General features: G+C 37.4%; 1 protein-coding gene across 1 annotated transcript in view; it reads right to left on the reverse strand.

The window, feature by feature from the left end:
* Positions 1–23,238, reverse strand: part of LOC149792517 (uncharacterized) — a 155,811-nt gene that overhangs the window by 57,186 nt on the left and 75,387 nt on the right. The window contains exons 21-22 of the mRNA XM_089971138.1: positions 12,702–12,780; positions 11,427–11,541 (exon numbers count right to left, since the gene is read on the reverse strand). Coding sequence (XP_089827264.1) covers positions 11,427–11,541; positions 12,702–12,780 — 194 coding nt within the window. The remainder of the gene's footprint in view (positions 1–11,426; positions 11,542–12,701; positions 12,781–23,238) is intronic.

Here is a 23,238-nt window from a genome sequence, read left to right on the forward strand (position 1 = left end):
AACATGATGGTCAAAGTCAATATAAACTCCATTATAACATGATGGTTGAGGTCAATATAAACTCCATTATAACATGATTGTCATGGTCAATATAAACTCCATTATAACATGATCGTCAAGGTCAATATAAACTCCATTATAACATCATGGTTGAAGTCAATATAAACTCCATTATAACATGATGGTTGAGGTCAATATCAATTCCATTATAGCATGATGGTTGAGGTCAATATAAACTCCATTATAACATGATTGTCAAGGTCAATATAAACTCCATTATAACTTGATGGTCAAAGTCAATATAAACTCCATTATAACATGATGGTTGAGGTCAATATAAACTCCATTATAACATGATGGTTGAGGTCAATATAAACTCCATTATAACTTGATTGTTGAGGTCAATATAAACTCCATTATAACATGATGGTTGAGGTCAATATAAACTCCATTATAACTTGATGGTCAAGGTCAATATAAACTCCATTATAACATGATGGTCAAGGTCAATATAAACTCCATTATAACATGATGGTCAAGGTCAATATAAACTCCATTATGACATGATGGTTGAGGTCAATATAAACTCCATTATAACATGATCAATGAGGTCAATATAAACTCCATTATAACATGATGGTCAAAGTCAATATAAACTCCATTATAACATGATGGTTGAGGTCAATATAAACTCCATTATAACATGATGGTCAAGGTCAATATAAACTCCATTATAACTTGATCGTTGAGGTCAATATAAACTCCATTATAACTTGATTGTTGAGGTCAATATAAACTCCATTATAACATGATGGTTGAGGTCAATATAAACTCCATTATAGCATGATGGTTGAGGTCAATATAAACTCCATTATAACTTGATGGTTGAGGTCAATATAAACTGCATTATAACATGATGGTTGAGGTCAATATAAACTCCATTATAGCATGATGGTTGAGGTCAATATAAACTCCATTATAACTTGATGGTTGAGGTCAATATAAACTGCATTATAACATGATGGTTGAGGTCAATATCAACTCCATTATAACATGATGGTTGAGGATAATATAAACTGCATTATAATATAATCATCGAGGTCTATATAACATCATCTATAGTGTAATGTATCATGCAATATCCAGACAGGTCAGTTGAATGAAAAAAAATATGTACATTCTCTAATCTATAAAAACTATGGCCTTCATTGACACAATTACTAAATGACTTAAATTGATGCATATTAAACATTTTATGATTAAATCCATGAATAATCATGATAGACCTGGGAAGATACCCTGTTGTGCCATGGCTATAGGACCCACCAAAGTCAGCTGGACTTTTTAGGATCAAAGATCTCTGAGATAAAAGCTGGAGAAGTGGACTTGATTCATAATCCCATGGCAAGGAAAATAACAGAACAGTTTTGCTCAATTGCTATGTTTGTGGTGACTGCCCTAACTCAACTCGGTTTACAATCCCATGGCAAGGAAAATAACAGAACAGTTTTGCTCAATTGCTATGTTTGTGGTGACTGCCCTAACTCAACTCGGTTTACAATCCCATGGCAAGGAAAATAACAGAATAGTTTTGCTCAGTTGCTATGTTTGTGGTGACTGCCCTAACTCAACTCGGTTTACAATCCCATGGCAAGGAAAATAACAGAACAGTTTTGCTCAACTGCTATGTTTGTGGTGACCGCCCTAACTTTGTGAGCCAAGATGTAAACTCGTTTGTTCTGGGTTATTTTCCTTTATGCATGATGAATATTTATCCAGGACTAAAGTGTCTGTGCTCTCCTTCTGTGAGGGGTATGATCTCTTTCGATGCAACAGCTTTGTCCTTCTTAAGTACCATTTCAGAGCTCTTTCGACGCAACAGCTTTGTCCTTAAGTACCATTTCAGAGCTCTTTCGACGCAACAGCTTTGTCCTTAAGTACCATTTCAGATCTCTTTCGATGCAACTGCTTTGTCCTTAAGTACCATTTCAGAGCTCTTTCGACGCAACAGTTTTGTCCTTCTTAAGTACCATTTCAGATCTCTTTCTACGCAACAGCTTTGTCCTTCTTAAGTACCATTTCAGAGCTCTTTCGACGCAACAGTTTTGTCCTTAAGTACCATTTCAGATCTCTTTCGACGCAACAGCTCTGTCCTTAAGTACCATTTCAGATCTCTTTCGACGCAACTGCTTTGTCCTTAAGTACCATTTCAGATCTCTTTCTACGCAACAGCTTTGTCCTTCTTAAGTACCATTTCAGAGCTCTTTCAACGCAACAGCTTTGTCCTTAAGTACCATTTCAGATCTCTTTCGACGCAACAGCTTTGTCCTTAAGTACCATTTCAGATCTCTTTTGACACAACAGCTTTGTCCTTAAGTACCATTTCAGAGCTCTTTCTATGCAACAGGTTTGTCCTTAAGTACCATTTCAGAGCTCTTTCTATGCAACAGCTTTGTTCTTAAGTACCATTTCAGATCTCTTTCGATGCAACAGCTTTGTCCTTAAGTACCATTTCAGATCTCTTTCTACGCAACAGCTTTGTCCTTAAGTACCATTTCAGATCTCTTTCTACACAACAGCTTTGTCCTTCTTAAGTACCATTTCAGAGCACTTTCGACGCAACAGCTTTGTCCTTAAGTACCATTTCAGAGCTCTTTCTACGCAACAGCTTTGTCCTTAAGTACCATTTCAGAGCTCTTTCGACGCAACAGCTTTGTCCTTAAGTACCATTTCAGAGCTCTTTCGACGCAACAGCTTTGTCCTTAAGTACCATTTCAGAGTTCTTTCTACGCAACAGCTTTGTCCTTAAGTACCATTTCAGAGCTCTTTCTATGCAACAGCTTTGTCCTTAAGTACCATTTCAGATCTCTTTCTATGCAACAGCTTTGTCCTTAAGTACCATTTCAGAGCTCTTTCGACGCAACAACTTTGTCCTTAAGTACCATTTCAGATCTCTTTCTACGCAACAGCTTTGTCCTTCTTAAGTACCATTTCAGAGCTCACACTGAGTCTTGTAGACCATCTTGAGATGAAGTGTCTAGAATAGGCACAAATTTCATCACAAATGTCCAATTTACCAGGAGCCTGTTCCAGGCAGCGAAAGCAGGGGCCATATAAAGTGATGCTGACAAATCTTGTCTGAACAACAGAGCATCTATTTAACATTCATGATGATGCAGAGTGCAAGTGATCATGGAACAGAAGCCTTTAATTGTGATTGGTGCTGTTTTCCCTCAAAAACCTATAGTAAGAAGTTAGCTATCTGTGGTATTGATGCCTACAGTGGCATAATGTGTTCTGGGGCACGCTAATGGGTGCAGATTTTTTTTTCCTTCATATGCCCTTAAAGTGATGGGGGGAGGCATCCTGCCTGAGCAATTTCTTTACCAATGGTTATCAGAACTGTTTGTTCCTGATGGCCTTTTTATTAAGATCCAGATGTCCAGGTTCAGTATATCTGGTGTTGATTGAACCATCTGCTATTGTGGTTGCTAGAGCAGATGAGGGAATATCTACATTTTCCTGGAGATTTCTGTTGTGAGATTGATGAGGTTGCTGATCCAGAATTGTCCCATTTGAGAGGAGCAATCAGGATCAGCTGAAACCATGATTCTATTCATTCTGTATCACCTCTGAAATCAGAGATGTGGGGGAGTAATGAAATCCAAGCTGTTCCAATCTAGAGAAAGAGCATGGACTGCCCTGGCCTTTGGATCCTAAACTGGTGAGATAAAAGTTGGGAGTTGGCATTCAACCATGCTGCGAATAGGTCCCCCATTGGTTGATCACATCAGGTGCTTATTGAGTGAAGACTGGGTGATGAAAAGACCAAATTAGTTGATTTTTCAAGGGCAAGTCAAGTAATACATTTAGATGGCCTGGAATATGACGAACATAGATGTGGCTTGATATCTAAACACACTACTTTAGAAACTAACAAACAAGAATACAAAGGTGTGGGGACTTTGTTCCACCTTGCCTTTGAGATAAGTCACTACAGTGGAGTTCTTGAACAGAATGAGAATCCCCTGCCATGTAAATTCTCCTGCCACCAAAGAAAATCTGTCAAAATGACCTTCATCATATGGAACTTCATACTGTACGGCTTGTGAGAAGATTGTCCAAGGGAGAAAGTCTCACCCTCAATTTTGGACTGCAGAACCATCTGTAACTGGTGCATGAAAAAGGCAACCTAGCCGCATTGATCAAACTCAGCAGATGAAATATTTTCTCTGGCATGTGGATAGTCCCATATAAGCATTGCATTGATTACAATACTTCTTTACTTAGGTGTAGAACCAAAACCTTCAGATGGTATCTGGTTTGATATGTCCTTGTTGACAAAAACAAAACAATGAGTTTGAGAAGAGTAACAAAAGGAATAATGCCCTGATATATGATATAACTTGCCTGCTGTTTTTGCAGAATGTAGACTTTGTGGGTGAATAGCAAGAAGTTTCTGGAAGCCATATCAATGCGGATGTGAAGCTACACATGGTACAAGTTCACAATAATTGTGTTGTTGTTGTTGTTGTTGTTGTTGTTGTAGGGTTTAACGCCATTTTTCAGCACACAATAGACTATACATGGCGGCCAGTATTAATGGTGGAGGAAGAACCCGGAAAAACCCCGGAAAGAACCACCGACCCACAAGAAGTTACTGGCAAGCTTTCTGACATACTCACATTGGCTGAATCTGAGACTCAAACCCACGCAGACAGAGGTGAGATGGCAGTGATCCGTAACAGAGAACGCTTTAGACCACTCAGCCACTCGAGGCCCCCCTGTAATTGTGTAGCCTTCCTTCTGGATGGCATTTAGAACCCATCATGGTGTTCCATCATGAACCCAGTTGCAGAAATGAGATGACTGAGTGCACTTAGGTCAATGACAGGACAAAGAGTGCCCTGTCTGTAGCTGAGGAAACCATGGACAGAGGAGGTACACTGAAATTGACATAGGTCATTGAAAGTGTTTCAGAGTCCCTAAGAACTCACTAAAAGAAGAATCTACTTTCAATTATTTCCGGTCTGGCTGCCTACATTACAAGTTCCAAGCATCAACTGACCACTTAAGAACCACTTGTCTGGGTCATGGAAAATCTTTTTGACAAAAAAGAATTGGCATGTTCTGTATATCTGGATCTGTGACATGGGTGGCATGAAGATATCTTTTTAGATGGGTAGGATCTCATGAAGATAAACCCTTGCAAAAACAATCACCCTTTCTCTGCCTCTTGTCAATTATTGTTCAGGAGAACCAGGCCAATGAAGAGAAACCCTTGCAAAAACCATCACACTTTCTCTGCCTCTTGTCAACTATTGTTCAGGAGAACCAGGCCAATCAGTCCTAACACTAACCTCTTAATGCTGAGCACCTAGTGAGGCAGCTGTTAGTACAATTTTTAGAAGTCTTTGGCATGACTTGGCCAGAGTTCAAACCCATGACCTTCCGCATCCAGGGAAGACACTCTAACCACTGGGCCACAGGAGCAGTCATGCCATTGTGATATATCAAGACTGTTGGCACTTCAGCACACTCAAAGCTACTGGTTCATCAGCACATTCAAGACCTGGAATTCATTCTGAACACATTATTCTTTGGATTTGTGATAGAACTTTAGGATTAATTTGGATTTAATTCACAATACTGTAAGTTCCTCTTAAATTTTCATTTTATAACTTAGAGAATTAAACTGTTCAGTTTTTCAGCTTGTTATGTTTGATTCTTTCTGTTACTTAGTTTAAGACCATCTATACAGAGCAATCCATTGTCATCCCAAGGAAAACTGGTGTGTGGGACTTACAAAACCACCCGCTAAAGTTTGAGGGAAGGCATCTGCCAAAGAAAGAGAGTCAGTTGATGCTTGGAACTTGTAATGTAGGCAGCCAGACTGGAAATAATTGAAAGTAGATTCTTCTTTTAGTGAGCAATCAACTAAAGCCAGAACTGTAGACCAGTCATTTGTTACAGGAGGAGGAAGAAGACAGAACTCTGATGCCAGTAGGTAGAAATATTAAATCAACTCCCTTAGTCTTCATGCATCATATTAAGATGTAATAAAAATGAGGGGACTTGACAGCAAGTTTTGTAGTATTTGGATAAAGGTGGTAAAGCCGATACTTCTTGTGCTGCATGCGATGTAGCTGGAGAAGAATGTACAGGATGTTGGCTCATTTTACTTGCAGCATGCCCCATATTAAATAAGTGAAGTCACATTTCTTAGATACTATGGCACCAAGCTGTCAGTATCTATATAAACTGGGTTCTTGCATACCGAGGCACCAAGCTGGGCATCTTACACAGGAAGTTCCTAGCAGCACTATGCAAGTTGTACTGATCCATCAGAGTGCCTACATAAACTGGGTTCTTGCACACTAAGGCACCAAGCGGGGCATCTTGCACAGGAAGTTCCTAGCAGCACTATGCAAGTTATACTGATCCATTAGAGTGCCTATATAAACTGGATTCTTGCATACCAAGGCACCAAGCTGGGGATCTTACACAGGAAGTTCCTAGCAACACTATGCAAGTTGTACTGATCCATCAGAGTGCCTATATAAACTGGGTTCTTGCATACTAAGGTGCCAAGCTGGGCATCTTACACAGGAAGTTCCTAGCAGCACTATGCAAGTTGTACTGATCCATCAGAGTGCCTATATAAATTGGGTTCTTGGATATCAGGGCATCAAGCTGAGCATCATATAAAGGAAGTGCCTAGTGGCACTATGTGACTTAGACTGATCCATGAGAGTGCCTTTGTGAAACTTGACCAAGGAAATTCTTCTGGTGGCTGATGCTGTATGATCAATTGTGGTTATAGCACATTGCAATAGTATAGTAAAGTCCGGTCTTGATGGAAGATGGCTGTCTCAGCTGGCAAGATGATGTCCAGTTCTTGTGTTTGTGATGGGATATGGGATTAGTGATCCATGCTGTCAATCCATAAAACTCAGATGCATTATGAGACTGTCCCCAGATATGGTGTCAAACACAAACTGATGACATCTTTGACCCTCAAGGTGCATGTCTGCATATTCCCCATTAGTACCAAAACTACTCCCTACCCCCATTGAATTCTGTCTGACATGCATTTGAAGACTGTATTAAGCTACACATATAGAAGGATTGTCAGTCTGGTCTTGCCCATGGTCTAGATTTGTACGACAAAATAGAACAGACAATATATACTGTTGTAATGTGGTTTGCATAGTGCTTTGTAAACAACAGATTGTATGTGCAAAGCTAAACAAAATATGATAATTACCTTTAAAAGGTTGAATATTGGAGCATTGTCACTAATAATTAGGAAGTGGACACTAAAATGTCAGTTGTATTAAAAGTTACCTGTCAAAAAGGCCAGTTGACTGCCTATACATGTAAATCACTGCAGCATCACTTGCAGCAACTACGAAGTGGATGATAAGATAAAACAATGTATAGAAACCTTACCTGTACTTACACGACCGCAATGGAAACTCTAAGGTAGGGGTGGGCAAACTATGGCCCGCCAAGGGTTTTCATGCAGCCTAGGAACAAGTCATCATTCGCACTGACTCTGTTTATGTTACTCTGTTTATCAAATAAATGTGCTTCTTTTGAAGTTTAAGTTTTCAAATATTAACAACATATTAACAACTGAAAATTAATTAGATGTTATTTAGAAAAACCTTTTGTTTTTGCTATTTCAAATATTAATTATTTTACTTAATGAACTATGCGGTCTGCGACAAGGTGTAAATTTGTGTATAAGGCACTTGCACTGGAAAGTTTGCCCACCTCTGCTATAAGGCAATGTAACGGAGTTTTCTATAGTTTACACCATACATGCACATAAAAATAAACTGAAGCATCATTAATGATACTTACAGAGCTTTAACAGCAATTGTAAGATAATGTTACCTGTTCAAAAGGCCAAATGAAAGCCTGTACAGGTTAAATCAGTAATGCATCATGTATATGACTATGAAGTGGTTGCTAAGACTAGATTAATATAGAAAACATAACTGTATGTATCTGACTCGAGCAGAAATGAAACGGCAATATTATACCAATTTTCTATTTATAGCAATATGCCAGCATGACCCATGCAGGTAGATACCAAGGGCACCCAAATGCATAATGAGGTCACAGTGATGTAGTAACTAAAGAATTCAGGGGATTTGGCATTGATCCCTGTATCATGCAGAGATCACTCGCCAATTGCTATATCATGCAGAGATCACTTGCTGATTGCTGTATCATGGGGAGATCACTCTGTCTAACTTCCACCTAAATGGACAGATAACTTTTAGCTTTTTAGCTAAAATGTTTTAACCAGGGAGTGCTAAATTTGTGAGGTATTAGTAGTTCACCCAAGGTATTATAGTTGGGTAACATATTTGAAGAAGAAATGCACAAATATAAAATAAAATCATAAACAATGCAAATGTTGTATACTGAATGTATATCAACCTTTTGACTTGCTATAAAATGGAAATAAATGTTAGATTGTCAAAATTGAATATAAATAATAAAATTGCAATATCAAGTGAAAGTTTAAACTGGTAACACAGTTGGCCACCCAGCAAGAATCAGGGGGGTTTTAATGTGCAAAAGTACATTCCTTCATTTATTTAATACATTGATAGAAAAAAAATATTTTAGGGAGGGCTGGATTCAATGGAGAATTTTAGAATTTTATTCATGTATTTCACTGGACAACAAATTTTTACAAAAGTCATGTTACTGAAATAAAATTAGTCAATTCTTATCAATTTTTATGTGCTGAACACGAATATGACAGTCAAATTGCAAAATTGGCTCTAGTTTTTTTGTAATCTGCAAGAAATTAATGTTTACATAACGAAATGCATTCCAATAGTAAAAGGTCAACTGTAATAGCCTACCTATAAAAAATCAAGTCATTGACTACATCTTAGATTTCTTCGCCTGTCTCTTGTACAGCTGTTCGGGAGCATCTCTGAGGAGTGTCCAGCAGTAGTCAGCCAGCATTGTAGTGGACCATTTTCCCTGGTATCTTTGTTCCATTGTTGCGATATCTTGATGAAAACGTTCGCCGTGTTCATCACTAACAATACCACAGTTGCTAGGAAAGAAATCCAAATGGGAATGAAGGAAGTGAATCTTTAGAGACATATTGCAGCCAAGTTTCTTATACTTCATCAACATGTCTTCTACTAGTTCCTTATAGTTTTCTGCCCTAACATTTCCAAGGAAGTTTGTAGAAACTAGGCGAAAAGCATTCCATGCTTGTTTCGCGTCACCTTCCAGCAAGTTGTTGAACCGGTCATCTTTGAAAAGCTCTCGAATCTGAGGACCCACAAAAACTCCCTCTTTAATCTTTGCTTCGCTGAGTCAAGGGAATTTTTCATGCAGGTATCGGAATGCTGGCAAAGTCCGGTCAATGGCTTTCACGAAGTTCTTCATCAAACCTAGTTTGTTGTGAAGGGGTGGTAGCAAGATTTTCTGAGCCTCAACCAGAGCTGGGTGTTGGATATTCTTCTCTCCAGTGGCTACATTCTGCCTGTGAGTCCATTCCTTCCTCATGTAGTGCATTTCCCTTGCTCGGCTATCCCACTCGCATAAGAAACACATGTATTTTATATATCCTTGCTGCAGTCCCATTAAAAGGGCAACTACCTTCAAATCACCACAGAGGTGCCAGCTGTACTTGTTATACTCAATGGAATTCAGTAGCTGCCTTAAGTTATCGTATGTCTCTTTCATGTGGACAGCATACGCTACTGGAATAGATGGAAGAATGTTTCCATTGTGCAAAAGCACAGCCTTGAGACTCAGTTTCGAAGAGTCCACAAATAGTCTCCATTCTTGTGGGTCATGAGTGATTTTTAAAGCATTCATGAGGCCCTCAATATCGGAACAGAATATCAGATTACTTTCCTTTCTGAAGAAAGGCTCCAATTGCTGGTGGCGCTTTCGATATGCAGTAATTGTGACATCTTCTTCTAGAAGATTCCATTGTTGGAGTCTTGATCCTAGCAATTCTGCCTTGTTCTTTGATAAGTCCAAATCACGAATCAGGTCATTTAGTTCTTCCTGTGTTATTCTGTGTGGGGTTGATGATGCACCACAGTGAAAATCTGGATCACTGCATGCTGATGGACCAGGAGAAGAACAGGTCGACTCACCTTTGTCTTCGTCAGATGAATCAAGAGAATATTCTGCTGGAGGTTCTGGAATAGGAAGTCCCTCACCATGTGGAACTGGTCTCAATGCAGACGGAATGTTTGGGTAGACTATTCTCGACTTCTTTCGCTTCGTTATTCCGCCGGAAAGAGGAGGAACCAAGCAGAAGTAACAGTCATTTAGGTGGTTGCTTGGCTCTCTCCACACCATTGGGACTGCAAACGGCATTGATGACCTTTTGCAATTCAACCACTGTGAAAGCTGTGTTGTACATGTAGCACAGCATATATGCGGAGCCCAAGGCTTGTCTTGGTCACCAACCTTGCATCCGAAGTAAAGATGATATGCCTTCTTCACTTGAGAATTGATACTTTTCTTCTGGTTGGCAAATGTCACTTCCCCACAAATATAGCAAAAATTGTCCGCGGTATTAACACACTTTCGAGGCATTACTGTTCTTTATTGTACGTAAATGGATAAAATAATAAGTTTTATGTAACAGTAGCTTGAACTGTCTCGCACAACGTCTAAAATATTTTAAATGCTGAACCTATCTGATTGGGCTTTATATAGTACACTGCTTACGTCAGCTTCAGCAGCCGCCTGGCATTAGTATAATAGACCTACACATGTATAGTACACTGCTGACGTCAACTTACTTCAGCAGCCGCATGGCATTAGTATTGCATTGCATCAGAAAATGATGCAATCAACTGTGGATGATGTGAGCATGATGGTATTATGCAATGTTACATCATTATTCCGGATGTTGCTGCAGTCCTACTGGAGAAATTTACACAGTGAAACATAGAAAATGAGGTATATGAATATCTTCAAAACGAGAGCCAATACAAATTTTTCACGGTTATATTCGTGTTCGGCACACCAAAATACTACAGATTAGGGCCTTTTCAAGTCAGTAATGATTTCACTGTTGACCAGTGTTTTAGAACGCTGAATTTCACAAAAAAATCATAATGATTCCACAAAATTAAGAATGGTTGTCATTTCTGTTATTTACAAGTATTGATACAATTACCTTCAGGTTAGTGTTAGGACTGGTTGGCCTGGTGTCAGGATAATGTGACTGGGTGGGACATCATGCTACATGTCTGTGGCATGATGTCCCAGTGCTAGACATCATTATAAACTGCCACACTGCAGACATTGAAGTGACATGACTGAATTTTTTTTTAAGCTGCGTTAAATATCCAAATCACACACACACACACACACACACACACCTTCATCAACTTAAAATATTATTTCATTCTTACTGTTATCTCCAAAATTAAGGATGGCACTCAGTGTGCAGTCATTGGGACTACATCCACAATCACAGTAGTAAGTGATCTTCACTCCATTAAGCTTTCCTGTTGTATCAAAACCGACCTGAATCACAAAGAAAACATATAAACTATAATGTTGTTTTATAAAACATTTTTTTTTGCAACAAAACATTTAAGACAGAATTTTTTTAAAACAGTACTTTTTTTATCTGACCAAGAAAAATGTAGATGGAAGAGGTAAAATTGGAACAGTTCAATTTCATACACAAGGTGTGAATGGCTTTTGTGAATGGCTTTTACCTAAGTAATCAGGTGATAAGGACAAGACCAAGTTTCAAAGGAAGTGATCTTTGTTTTTGCTGGTTTTAATGGCACTTTTAACACAGTACTGGCTACATCATGGTAGGAAACATGATCTATGTACCTTTGCCAAGGACACATCAAGGCAGTTGACCCAGAGGATGAGTTCAACCAAATGAACATCAGTATGGAAAGATAATATTACCAAGTTCAGTGCAACAGAATAGATATAAAAACTTTCAACCTGTAAATGAATGCTTAATGGCAATTAAACTTAAAATAAGTCAAAAAGACTTTAAATTTATAATTATGTATATAAATATATGACCTTGACCTAGCTTTTAAATTTATCAAAGCTAAGTAGGATTCCTTGATTTAACAGCAAAATTTTGTGGAAAAATATGGTTCACGCAGTGAGAAACCAAACTCAAATTAAAATCTGCTACAAAAGACTGACATTCCATCTTACTCATCTTAACATAATCATCAATCCCATCCCTAGGTGGTGGTCAAAATTCTTTGACACTGTGCATATCAGCCAGTCATCAACATCATGTCCTCAATCATAAAGTCTCTACCTCAACCAGTCATTAATATCATGTCCTCAATCATAAAGTCTCTACCTCAACCAGTCATCAACATCATGTCCTCAATCATAAAGTCTCTACCTCAACCAGTCATCAACATCATGTCCTCAATCATAAAGTCTCTACCTCAACCAGTCAACATCATGTCCTCAATCATAAAGTCTCTACCTCAACCAGTCATCAATATCATGTCCTCAATCATAAAGCCTCTACCTCAACCAGTCAACATCATGTCCTCAATCATAAAGTCTCTACCACAAATGTTGGCATGCATGCAGTAATATCATATCCACACTGAAAATTTGAAAAGTGAGGGAAGAGTAACGTCTTACAACAAATAAACTTAAATCTGGTTTGAAACAAGTTTATATTTTACCTGGTAGTCTGCAGCATAAGGAAAACGCTTGCCCATCATCTCTATGTTAGTGTGAAAATTCAGCAACAGTCTGACTGGTCTAAATAAAAGGATAGAAGGTATCAACTTACATGATTTAAGTAAACCTGCCAAGCCAAGCAATAGGCCATTTCATCAAAGTTTCATGTTGGAAAATACGCTGGAATACCAGGTGTGAAAACATGCATGTAATAAAGCTTACAGCCCTGATAAATAAACTGATGTTGAAAACTAAACATTTATAGCTGTAATGATGCACTGATCCAAAAGGCTAAAAGTTTACAGCTGTGATGATTGTACTAATATGGAAGACTAAATGTTTACAGCTGTTATGACTGTACTAATATGGAAGATTACATGTTTACAGCTGTGATGACTGTACTAATATGGAAGACTAAATGTTTATAGCTGTGATGACTGTACTAATATGGAAGACTAAATGTTTACAGCTGCAATGACTGTACTAATATGGAAGACTAAATGTTTACAGCTGTGATGACTGTACTAATATGGAAGACTAAATGTCTACGGTTGTGATGACTGTACTAATATGGATGACTAAATGTCTACAGCTGTAATGACTGTACTAATACGAAAGAGGAATAGTTTATAGATGATATTACTGTCCTTATATGGGAGACTTAAAGTCCACAGCTGTGAGATATATAGAATTTATGTTGGGGTTTGGACCAAGACAAGGAAATCTCAGTAAAGGGTTTATATTATTTGTCTCCATGAGGCTTGCCCGAGTGGGGAGATATATAATATAAACCCGCGACTGGGATTTCCTTGTCTCGGTCCAAACCCCAACGTAGATTATTGTTGTTGTTGTTGTATGGTTTAATGCCATTTTTCAGCACATGATAGGCTATACATGGTGGCCAGTATTAATGGTGGAGGAAGAACCCAAGAAAACCCCGGAAAGAACCACTGACCCACGAGAAGCTACTGGCAAGCTTTCTCACATACCCACATTGGCTGAATCCAAGACTCGAACCCATGCAGACAGAGGTGAGATGGCAGTGATCCGTAACGGAGAGCGCTTTAGACCACTCGGGGCCCCTCAACCTAGATTATTTTTCTCACCCAATATTTTCCTTTAAAGTGAAAAGAATTCTGCACTAGTGTTCACGTACAATGTTTACATGCGGCGCATGAATATAAATATGGTAATGAGGGCTGAGGTGTGACCGTTGCGTCCAAAGTACACAGTTTCTACGCATGAGCAAAGAAAAATAACAACATAAAACATCAAATACTAATGAGGTATTATCACATTTAATATATGAATGCTATATGAAATTGACAATAAAAAATTAATATTTATTACAAGAAACTGTTTTATTTTTATCAGTTCCAATTTTGAAAAGTTATATTGTAAATAATAAAATGATATTGGCTACTCAGAGTAGAGTTATACTTAGTACAAGCTGTAACGAAGAGTAACATCTTTCTTTAGATTAGTCATGGGTAATTAGAGATCTGTGTCACTATCATATATAACTATTCTTTTCTTTAGAGGAGGTGAAACTATGTGTGACATACTTGTGTTGTCCTTAATATTGATTGTAAAATTACCCCCGTGTATAAAAGACCCTCCAAAAATGGACTCCAGCAGATAAAAATGTGCTAAACTTTCAAGTTCACGGATTCTTTGAACATTTATTTTTCTGTCCTGGAAATATGGCAAGTGCTACAGTGAAATTTGCTTATGGCTTAATGTGTTGACAGATAAATGATTCCTTCTGGCTGGTAAGTGTATTATTTGTCATTAAATATTGTAGGTATATTTTTTATTCAACCGTAGCACAATGGAGATGCTTAACAAAATGAGTAAAAAGCATGTTTTATATAACACTTTTCTGGCTGTTACTAAGTTTTCCGTAGTTGTTAAGAGAGTTGGGAGGCTATGAAGTGTATAGGTCTATAGCCTATATGCATGGATCAGAGTTTCCTATTATACTGTTCATTTCACACAGCATTGAGAATTTTATCCTATCTGTAGCAAAGTCATTTTCAGGTCAGCATCATTAGATGTAGCTAACAGTATATAATTTGTTTCACATGAAGTATTTAAAACTAGTTAGGTAGCTTTAGCTACATTTAATGACGCTGATTTTAAAATGTACTGAGCTAGGCCTACATATAGGATAAAATTGACCAAGCTGTGTGGAACGAACAAGCGCAATACCAAAAAGCTCGACATCATATGCATTTGTCTTTGTCTCTCAAAAATTTTTGTATGGTGAGTTCTCAAAGATGGATTTAACTTAAGTTACTATGTTTTTGTTATATATTTGTTGCTGTTGTTGTTGTTTGATTTTAGTACAACTACGTCAGGCACAGCAGAAGACAACAAGGGTTTCTTTTTTTCAAAGTAGTTCTGAGCACGTGGACACCTTGACTGAGACGACTGGTCTGAGACGACTAGACTGAGACAGGAAAAGTAAGGTTAGCAAAACAAGTAGATTTCTCTGTCACATGGGTGAGAAATAGTGATTTGGGAAATATTTATAGCTGTGATGATTGTGCTGACCTGGAAGACTAAACATTTACAGTTGTGATAAATGTAGACTGAAATTACAACTGTGATGATTGTACTGACCTGGAAGACTACACATTTACAGTAATGTTGAATGTACAGATCTGAAAGACTAAAAGTGTACATCTGATGACTGTGCTGACCAGGAAGAATAAAATGGTGACACTAATAGAATGCTTCACATGCATCAGTGTATTATAGGAAAATTCTACCCAAGGGTCAGAATTTTGTGTTACCCATGAGGCTCTGCCATGTTTCTGATAAAATTTCTGATACCAGGGGAGAATTTTCCAATCCAGCACCAATTCATGATGAAGGATTCTTTTTCTTGCATTCGTAAACTAAAAAATATGGTCAAAATGAAAAGGGCAGATAATCAATACGCAACTTTAAAATGGCAAAACACCAAAGTTAGTTTTACAAATAAAAAGTTCAGCATAAACCTTAAATTACATTTTGATAATATTTGCAATGAAAGAACAGTGGTTTCAACTATTGTGGTGCAGACTCTGAAATGGGTCATGTTACCAGTGAAATGAAAATGAAATGCAAACATAATGTAAATCAGAACACAAATGAATAGAAAATGAATGCAATCAAAATACAAAATAAATATAAATGAAATTAAATGCAGAATAAATGCAAAATAAAATGTATTTTGAAGAAAATGAAAAGCCCAATTACAAAATGAAGACTGATGAAAGATAAGCACAAACAGAATGAAATTCAAATGTATTTCTTGAAGGATTTAAAACTCTGTTATTTTCAATCTTCCACTTTAAATCCTATGGCTGAAACCCAATTTGCATGATACTCCAATTATCAGATTCTTTAGACTGGTTGCATTTTAAATTTCTTATGAGCCATTATATTGTCATTGTCAAGGCAGATATAAAATACAACCACCACTGCTATGGTAACATCATCAAAACTGGCCATATCCGAGATGCTAAGGCTGTAGCTATCTCCCATAACACTCTAGTTATCTCCCCTAGAAAAACTTTACTTTGGTATATACATTCTCATTTCATTTCATACAGACAGATATGAAAGAAAAAGATGAATGAAAGCAATTAATGCAAAATCAGAATACATTCATGAAACAATAAACGAACAATTACATGATCACTGAATGCAAAGATGAATACAATCCAAGCATAAGGTAAACAAAATGTATACAAAATGGTAAAATTACCCATTTTAGGGTCTGTAATGGGAGCATATAACATATGACTTGTGTATTGATGATAGTTTGCATAATGATATAAGATTCAACAAACAGACAAAGATGATATATTTCTCAATTCAACATTGATCTAGATTTGATTTTTCTTTTGCACATAAGATTTTTTTTAAAAGTAACTTGAAGGGACTTTATGCTCCACTGTTTCAAAAGAATTTGCTGGAAATAGAAATAAAAACCAAATGAGTGCTGAAATCATTTTTCACATTCTTGATAATATGTGTGATTTATTATTATTTTTATTGTGTATCATCATTAGAAGACTGATAGTGAAAATCCATTCAAATACATTCATTACTGCAGTGTTATGATGGCAGTGATCCGTAACGGAGAGCGCTTTAGACCACTCGGCCACTCTGGGCCCCTCAACCAGTTGAGGGATAGAGGCATGCAGAGGGATGATGTAGTTGGTCACTCTCGAGATTTTCTCCACAATTGATGGTTTTAATTGTTTGACTTGCAAGGCTGTCCTGTTAAGAGCCAAGGTTGTAGAAAAAGAGGGGGGTCCAGGCAGGGAAAACCACCCATGACAGTGGATGCTGTAGAAGATTCGGGTTGGCCAGAATCTTATTGGGTGCACTATCGCTTGAAAGAGTAGATAGGTGACCCAGGGCTTATCATGTCAGGGCTTATCACGTCAGAAAGAGGCTATCAGAATAATCTTGCCATTCCAACCCACATAATTTCTGAGTTATTTTCAGTATCAGCACTGTGGGAGGGGAGACAAAGTCCCACAACTCCTCCTAAATGATCGACAGTGAATCCAAGGCCCAAGCTTTTGGGTATGAACTGGAGAGACGAAGGTGGGTAGCTTGCGATTCCTCCTCATCGCCAAGAGGACAATCATCGGATGCCCTCAAAGTGTGCAAATCAGCGTGAATACCGACTGGAACAGGGAGACAATGCAATCCAAAGTCTGAGTGAAAACTCAAGGGTTGATGTTGAGGCAAAATGGAGAAACTTGCAAGAGACGAGGTGGATGAGGATTTAAAGTATGCATCTTTCAGATCGAGACTGAAGGCATACTCGCCCCATCTGAAAGAGAGTTGGACTGACCTCACCGTCTCCATTTGGAATTGGGTGAGGCAAATCCAGTCAATGGTGGGCCTCAACCTGCTGTTTGCATTATGAAAAGGATACAGCCTGAGTAAAACACTGCAGATTATGGCCATTTCACAAGCTTCCGTGCTATTTTTAAGTTTTGATGTTGTAGAATAGCATCCATCTACTGACCTGATGGTGTATTCATGAAAAGTGTTGATGAACTAAACCCGAAGTTTCTCCAAATGATCTGGATCAGCCACCCACCCCCTTTTCTGGGGGCATAGGCAGGTACAGTGAGCACAAAAATTAGTCTCATATCGCCACTGTATGACTGCATCCAAGGGATTTATATTGGTGCACATGTGACTAGGAAGATTCCCTGTCTTGAGGATGGTAAACACCCCTTCACACTGACGGGTACTGAGTGGATGAGTGGTTCCAAATACCCATGCAAGTTGAGCAGCAAGGTGAAGGGGCAGTTCCTGAGCTGCCTGCCACTGACCTTCCTCTATTCTTCCTCCAGAGCAATGGAGATCTGAAGAGGATCGTCAGGAAAGGTAGGAGTTATGTGAATCGTACACAAGTGACATGGGGTATCAAGAGTAGACTGGTCAAACCTGTCGAGAGTTGGCTATGATGGTAAGCAGCTCTGGTCAATGACCCTAGCAATCATGGCCATCACCTTCCAAGCATGGCATTTGCTGGGTGTCTGCAGCGACATTCCTACCCAGCTCTGATGGGCAAGGAGCAGATTTGTCTGCCCTAAAAACAGATGGGCATATGAATGAACTTCAACTACATTTTTGTCAAAAGCCGGGAGATTGGTTCTTAAAGTGTCTGTTGATCTAAGTCCAATTTTTCCTCCTAAATGATATCTACAGATTCTTTAGAGCAGTGGTAAGTCTGAGGGCATTCTGAAGTAGCCAATACCCCCCCCAAAAAAATTCCTCGACAGCGGCATGAAAGTTAACTTCAGGCTATTCCATGGTGGATTTGAAGGAGTTCATTGCATGCACTGTGCATTGAGGTCTAAATGGGAATACATGCCAGGTGGTATGAAAACTCAGTTCCATCTTCAGTAAAACTACACTAGCACTCCTTTGTAGACAAGCAGTGAACCTATGGAAGTCTGGCACTACTGGCAATGCATGTTGGTCGGCCTGGAAGCTAGTGAGAAAGAAGACAGTCCAGCTATCACCGACACTGGCCGCTCCAAAAGCATGGCTGGACAGATTACTCACTGAAATTTCCATCACAGAAAGGGCATAGATCTGTCACTAAGATCACCATCAATCATAGTTGGCTGGACCACCTGTTGGAATGGTTAGATGGCTGGCAACGGGGTGGTTTTAATATGCATTAGATCCAATGGATCGGGTATGGACAGAATGTGGTACACAAACGGTCCAGCATGAACCCCATGCACCCAGCATTACAGGCCCAAGGGCCATGCTCAGACATGTGGGGGGGGGGGCTTGCGCCTTGTGGGCTGCCTAAAACTGGGGAATAATCCCCAATGAGTCGGTATCACCAACAACAAAGCATAGGTTGTCTTCCTCAATTTATTCCATCTTTCCTTTCTTTCAATGCTGAATGGATGATAACTGTGAATGTGCATGTCATGCGAATAGTAAACATTCCTCCTGAAACAACACAAGAAGAGAGAACAAAGCACAGATTAGCAAATTAGCATGTGACTAAATAGCTAATAGCATTAATTGCCAATAAGTAGAAGACTTATTACCTAAAAGTGAAGCCCAGACTTACACTGACTACGTTTTATAGACACTGCACATCAGAAACAGTGTATACATAGTATCAACAAAACAAGAGTCATGGTAGACTTCATAGCGATCATTCCCGTACAGAACTTTCTCATGGATTTTGTATGAATACTTCAGGAATCCGTATGGAAGAGATACGGACTGAAAAACTTATGGAATCGGACAATTTATTCCATATCAATTCCGTAAGCACTTCACAGCAAGTGAAATTTCCAAATGGAATAAAGTTGCAACTTTAATCCATAAGCACTTTTTTCCATATGGAAAGCAGGCTCATGTATTATAGCATCATGGAAAATACTCTCTGAAGAATTAATAACTTGATCTATCTGATTCAAATAGAAATATTGGTGGGAGTTAGAGTACATGTATATGTCAGTGTAGCTGATGTGGAGGATGAATATATACTAATATAAATTTGAAGAAAACACATGCATTTCAGTTTTCTTTAATTTATTTCCACAGATGTAAACATGATCAGAAAATTAATATCTGGTAGTATAAGCATATATGAATCTTTGGACTTAGAAAATTTGATGCAAGGAGGATTTTGGGCTTGATCTGATGTTTACTCTGAAAAATAATTAGTTTGGCTTGCTATTAATATATGCACTATAAAAATGTGAAAATGAAAATGTGACTGAAATTTCAGCAAAATTACAGTGAACATTTGTTGACATTCACTCAAATGTCCTTTTTCACTAAAAAATATGGTATTTTAGGAGATTTTACCAAAATTTCTGAAAATATCAGTACAATTTTGTAACTGAAATTTCACTTACTGCCAATATTTCTGAAAATATCAATGGGAACTTGCGATTGAAATTTCACTGAGAGTTTGTCAAAAATTCTGAAAATATAGTGATATTTTGTGATTGTAATATCAATGACATTTCAATAAAAAGTATCAATAAGATAAAATAAAATTTATTATTTGTTTCTGATACAATTTTAATTATTTTCAGCAGCATTTATATTTCATGTTTCTGATAGCTGTAATTTTATTGTTTATTTTGGGCACAATAATTTCTTTCCACATCTTTCCTTGTTATATTTCTTTTTCAAATCTTTTGTTGTTGTTGTATTTTTGTTTAACTTCAATTGGATTTAACTGCCCTCAAACAAGTTTTCTTGTTTTCCATTTTAAACAGAATTTCGAATTTCCCTTTTCTCCTGACCTGAATCTGATTTTCCTTGATATGGACCCTTTTTTAATATCGCCTCCAAAACTTTTTTTTAATAATGCTCTATCTGGTCCCATTCCACAACAAGCTTTCTAATACGTATTTGTTCTGTTTATTATTTAAAAGATGACTGCTGTAAAGAGCTTTCTGATTAGTCAAAATTTTGTACTTGCCCAATGGATTGCCACGTAATGGAAACTGATGAGAATGAGCATGCTGGCTAAACATGGCGATTCGAATTTGCGAGCGGGATCTGAGATTGAATAACCATTTTTAAAAAAGTGCAGCAATGAGAATAGCTTGAATGCAAAGTCGATGGGAATGTAATTGGTCAATCTGTATGAAAACTGAATGCCAGGACTAGCATTTTGCTTTTTGTGCCATAAAGAGCTTTACAGTAGCGGCTAATGTGCTAAATAGGACAAGGAATTGAATCAGGATGATTTCGAAGTTATATAAATCCAAAATGATTAACTTCCAGAAGAATTTAAGGAGGGACAACGTATAGATCACTGGTGGGAACTGTTGCCAGATACACATGTCTATCAAAGATAGTCATATCTTTGCAGAATTTTCTCGGCCCACAAGTAGAATCATCTTTCAATATTGTGAGGCATTATTGTTTATATTATCAAAAAATATTCTAGGTGTGTTAGAATTCAGTGTAAATAAGAGTAATTATATCATGATAAATGGTTGTCATGGCTACTTATGGAGCAAGGACTAATACAAGTGACCACAACAGCATCATAGTTTGTACATTAATCAAAAATCAGGTCTGCAGTACAAGTGACTTATGGCATACTGCTAGCATTTCTTGTTTTTATAATCAACGTCTCAAATGGATGCTTTTCTGTAATTTTGCATTTTTTTCACAGTTGAATTTTTCAATGCATATTAATATTTTATAAATGTTTATGTGTTCACAGATGCATGTGGATATGTTCCAGGCTTGATGCTTTGATTTTTAAGATCACTTAATTATTTAGTGTCAAGCCAGATTCTTCACATCATGTTGTATATACTGTATATATTGTACATAACAGATAGAAGGCCTCAAGGTAGATTAGTTCTGTAAATAATTGAGTTACCTTCTCTAAATAAAGTTGTTGTCATTATTATTATTATTATTATTATTATTATTATTATTTGTATTTACTCCCATATCTCTTGCCTTGGATGTCATATAATTACAACATCTGTATATTTTTTTCATGCACACTTAATATATTATTTTTTCATGCACACTTAATATCACCTTCTTTAATAAAGTCCTGTTTAATTCATATCCATTATTAATTTCAAACCTTCTGAAATGTCTGAAAAATTACTGAAACTTCAGTAAAATATTATATAATGATCAAAATTTTAGTGAAATCTCATGAAAGTTTGTCAAATTCTTTGTGAAACCTCACAAATATTTCATTGAAATTTTAGTGAGATCTCACCTCAATTTCATTGAAAGTTTTGCTTGAAATATTTGTGAAATCTCACCAGACTTTTCAGTGAAATGAAAAAGACTTAAGTGATGCCATCATGGATTAAGTTTTGTATGCAAGAAAGAAAACGAGGACAAGAAAACCTAAATCTTATTTGATAATGTCTGTCAAAATAAAATTTATGATCCATTTTAAAAATTATTGTGAATATTTATCATTGATTTTTAATAATGTCAAAGAATCATTAGACAGTTTAATAGAAATCTGAAGTAGATTTTTAATGGTTTAGGCAGAAAGAGCTCAAAAAAACGTTCTGAAACCTGCCTTAACCCTGTACCTCATAGAGCATAGTTACAAAGTGCAGCACACTATAAATAGAACACCTGTTACCTATTTGACTCCATATGCACAGGCCTGCCTGTTAACTGTTAAGCAATGTAGTGTATGTTACGTTAAACAGCAATTTTAACCATTTTACATTTTTGGTACACATCTATTATATGTGGAAAAATTTAAGAGTAAAGTCCGATTGTTATAGCTGTGTAATTATTTATCACGGAAGAATTTTGTATGTGCTTTAAAATCTTGAGAGAATTCATTCACTGTCAAGTCAGTGAGGCCGCGTGACCAACAGTAACTGCCATTTCTTGTACTCAAAATTTACAAGTTTTTCGTCTGTGTCTACATCACTAAATCATCTGAATTTGATAATTCATAAAAACTAATTGCTGCCTACATAAATATCAGAGCCTTTACCTTGGTTATTGAATCTTTCATAGCTGTGATTCTAAACATGAAAACTTCATAAGAACTGAATGAATACCGCGACTGCCATTTTGGAGAGTGGAGATTATGACCCAGTTACTTTAAATAGCAGATATTGACCAGTGCATAAACAGTGACCACGTGATCTGACATAATTGTCATTCGCAGAAATGAATGTAGTATCTAATAGGGGCTTTTCCCCAAAGGTGGCGCTACAAAAACCGGCTTAAAATGGCTGATGTTTACAGCCGACGTCAAAAGGAGCTTCCATGCGACTTGAGTAGAGGCGTCAAAAGGCGCTTCCATGCGAATGGTGAAGAGGTGTCCAAAGATGCTTGCATGAGGTAAAGGGTTAAGTAGGTCTAGAAAATTTTCTAATTTTGTACCGGATGGACTATTACCAAATTTCATATGAACTATTTACAAATTCCATATGGACCATTTACAAATTCCACATGGTATATTTCCCAATTCCATATGGACTATTCACAAATTCCATATGGACTATTGCCAAATTC

Source organism: Sinohyriopsis cumingii, chromosome 9 (genome assembly GCF_028554795.1).
Source record: "Sinohyriopsis cumingii isolate HCF-2022 chromosome 9, ASM2855479v2, whole genome shotgun sequence".
In the NCBI taxonomy this organism is placed as follows: Eukaryota; Metazoa; Mollusca; class Bivalvia; order Unionida; family Unionidae; genus Sinohyriopsis; species Sinohyriopsis cumingii.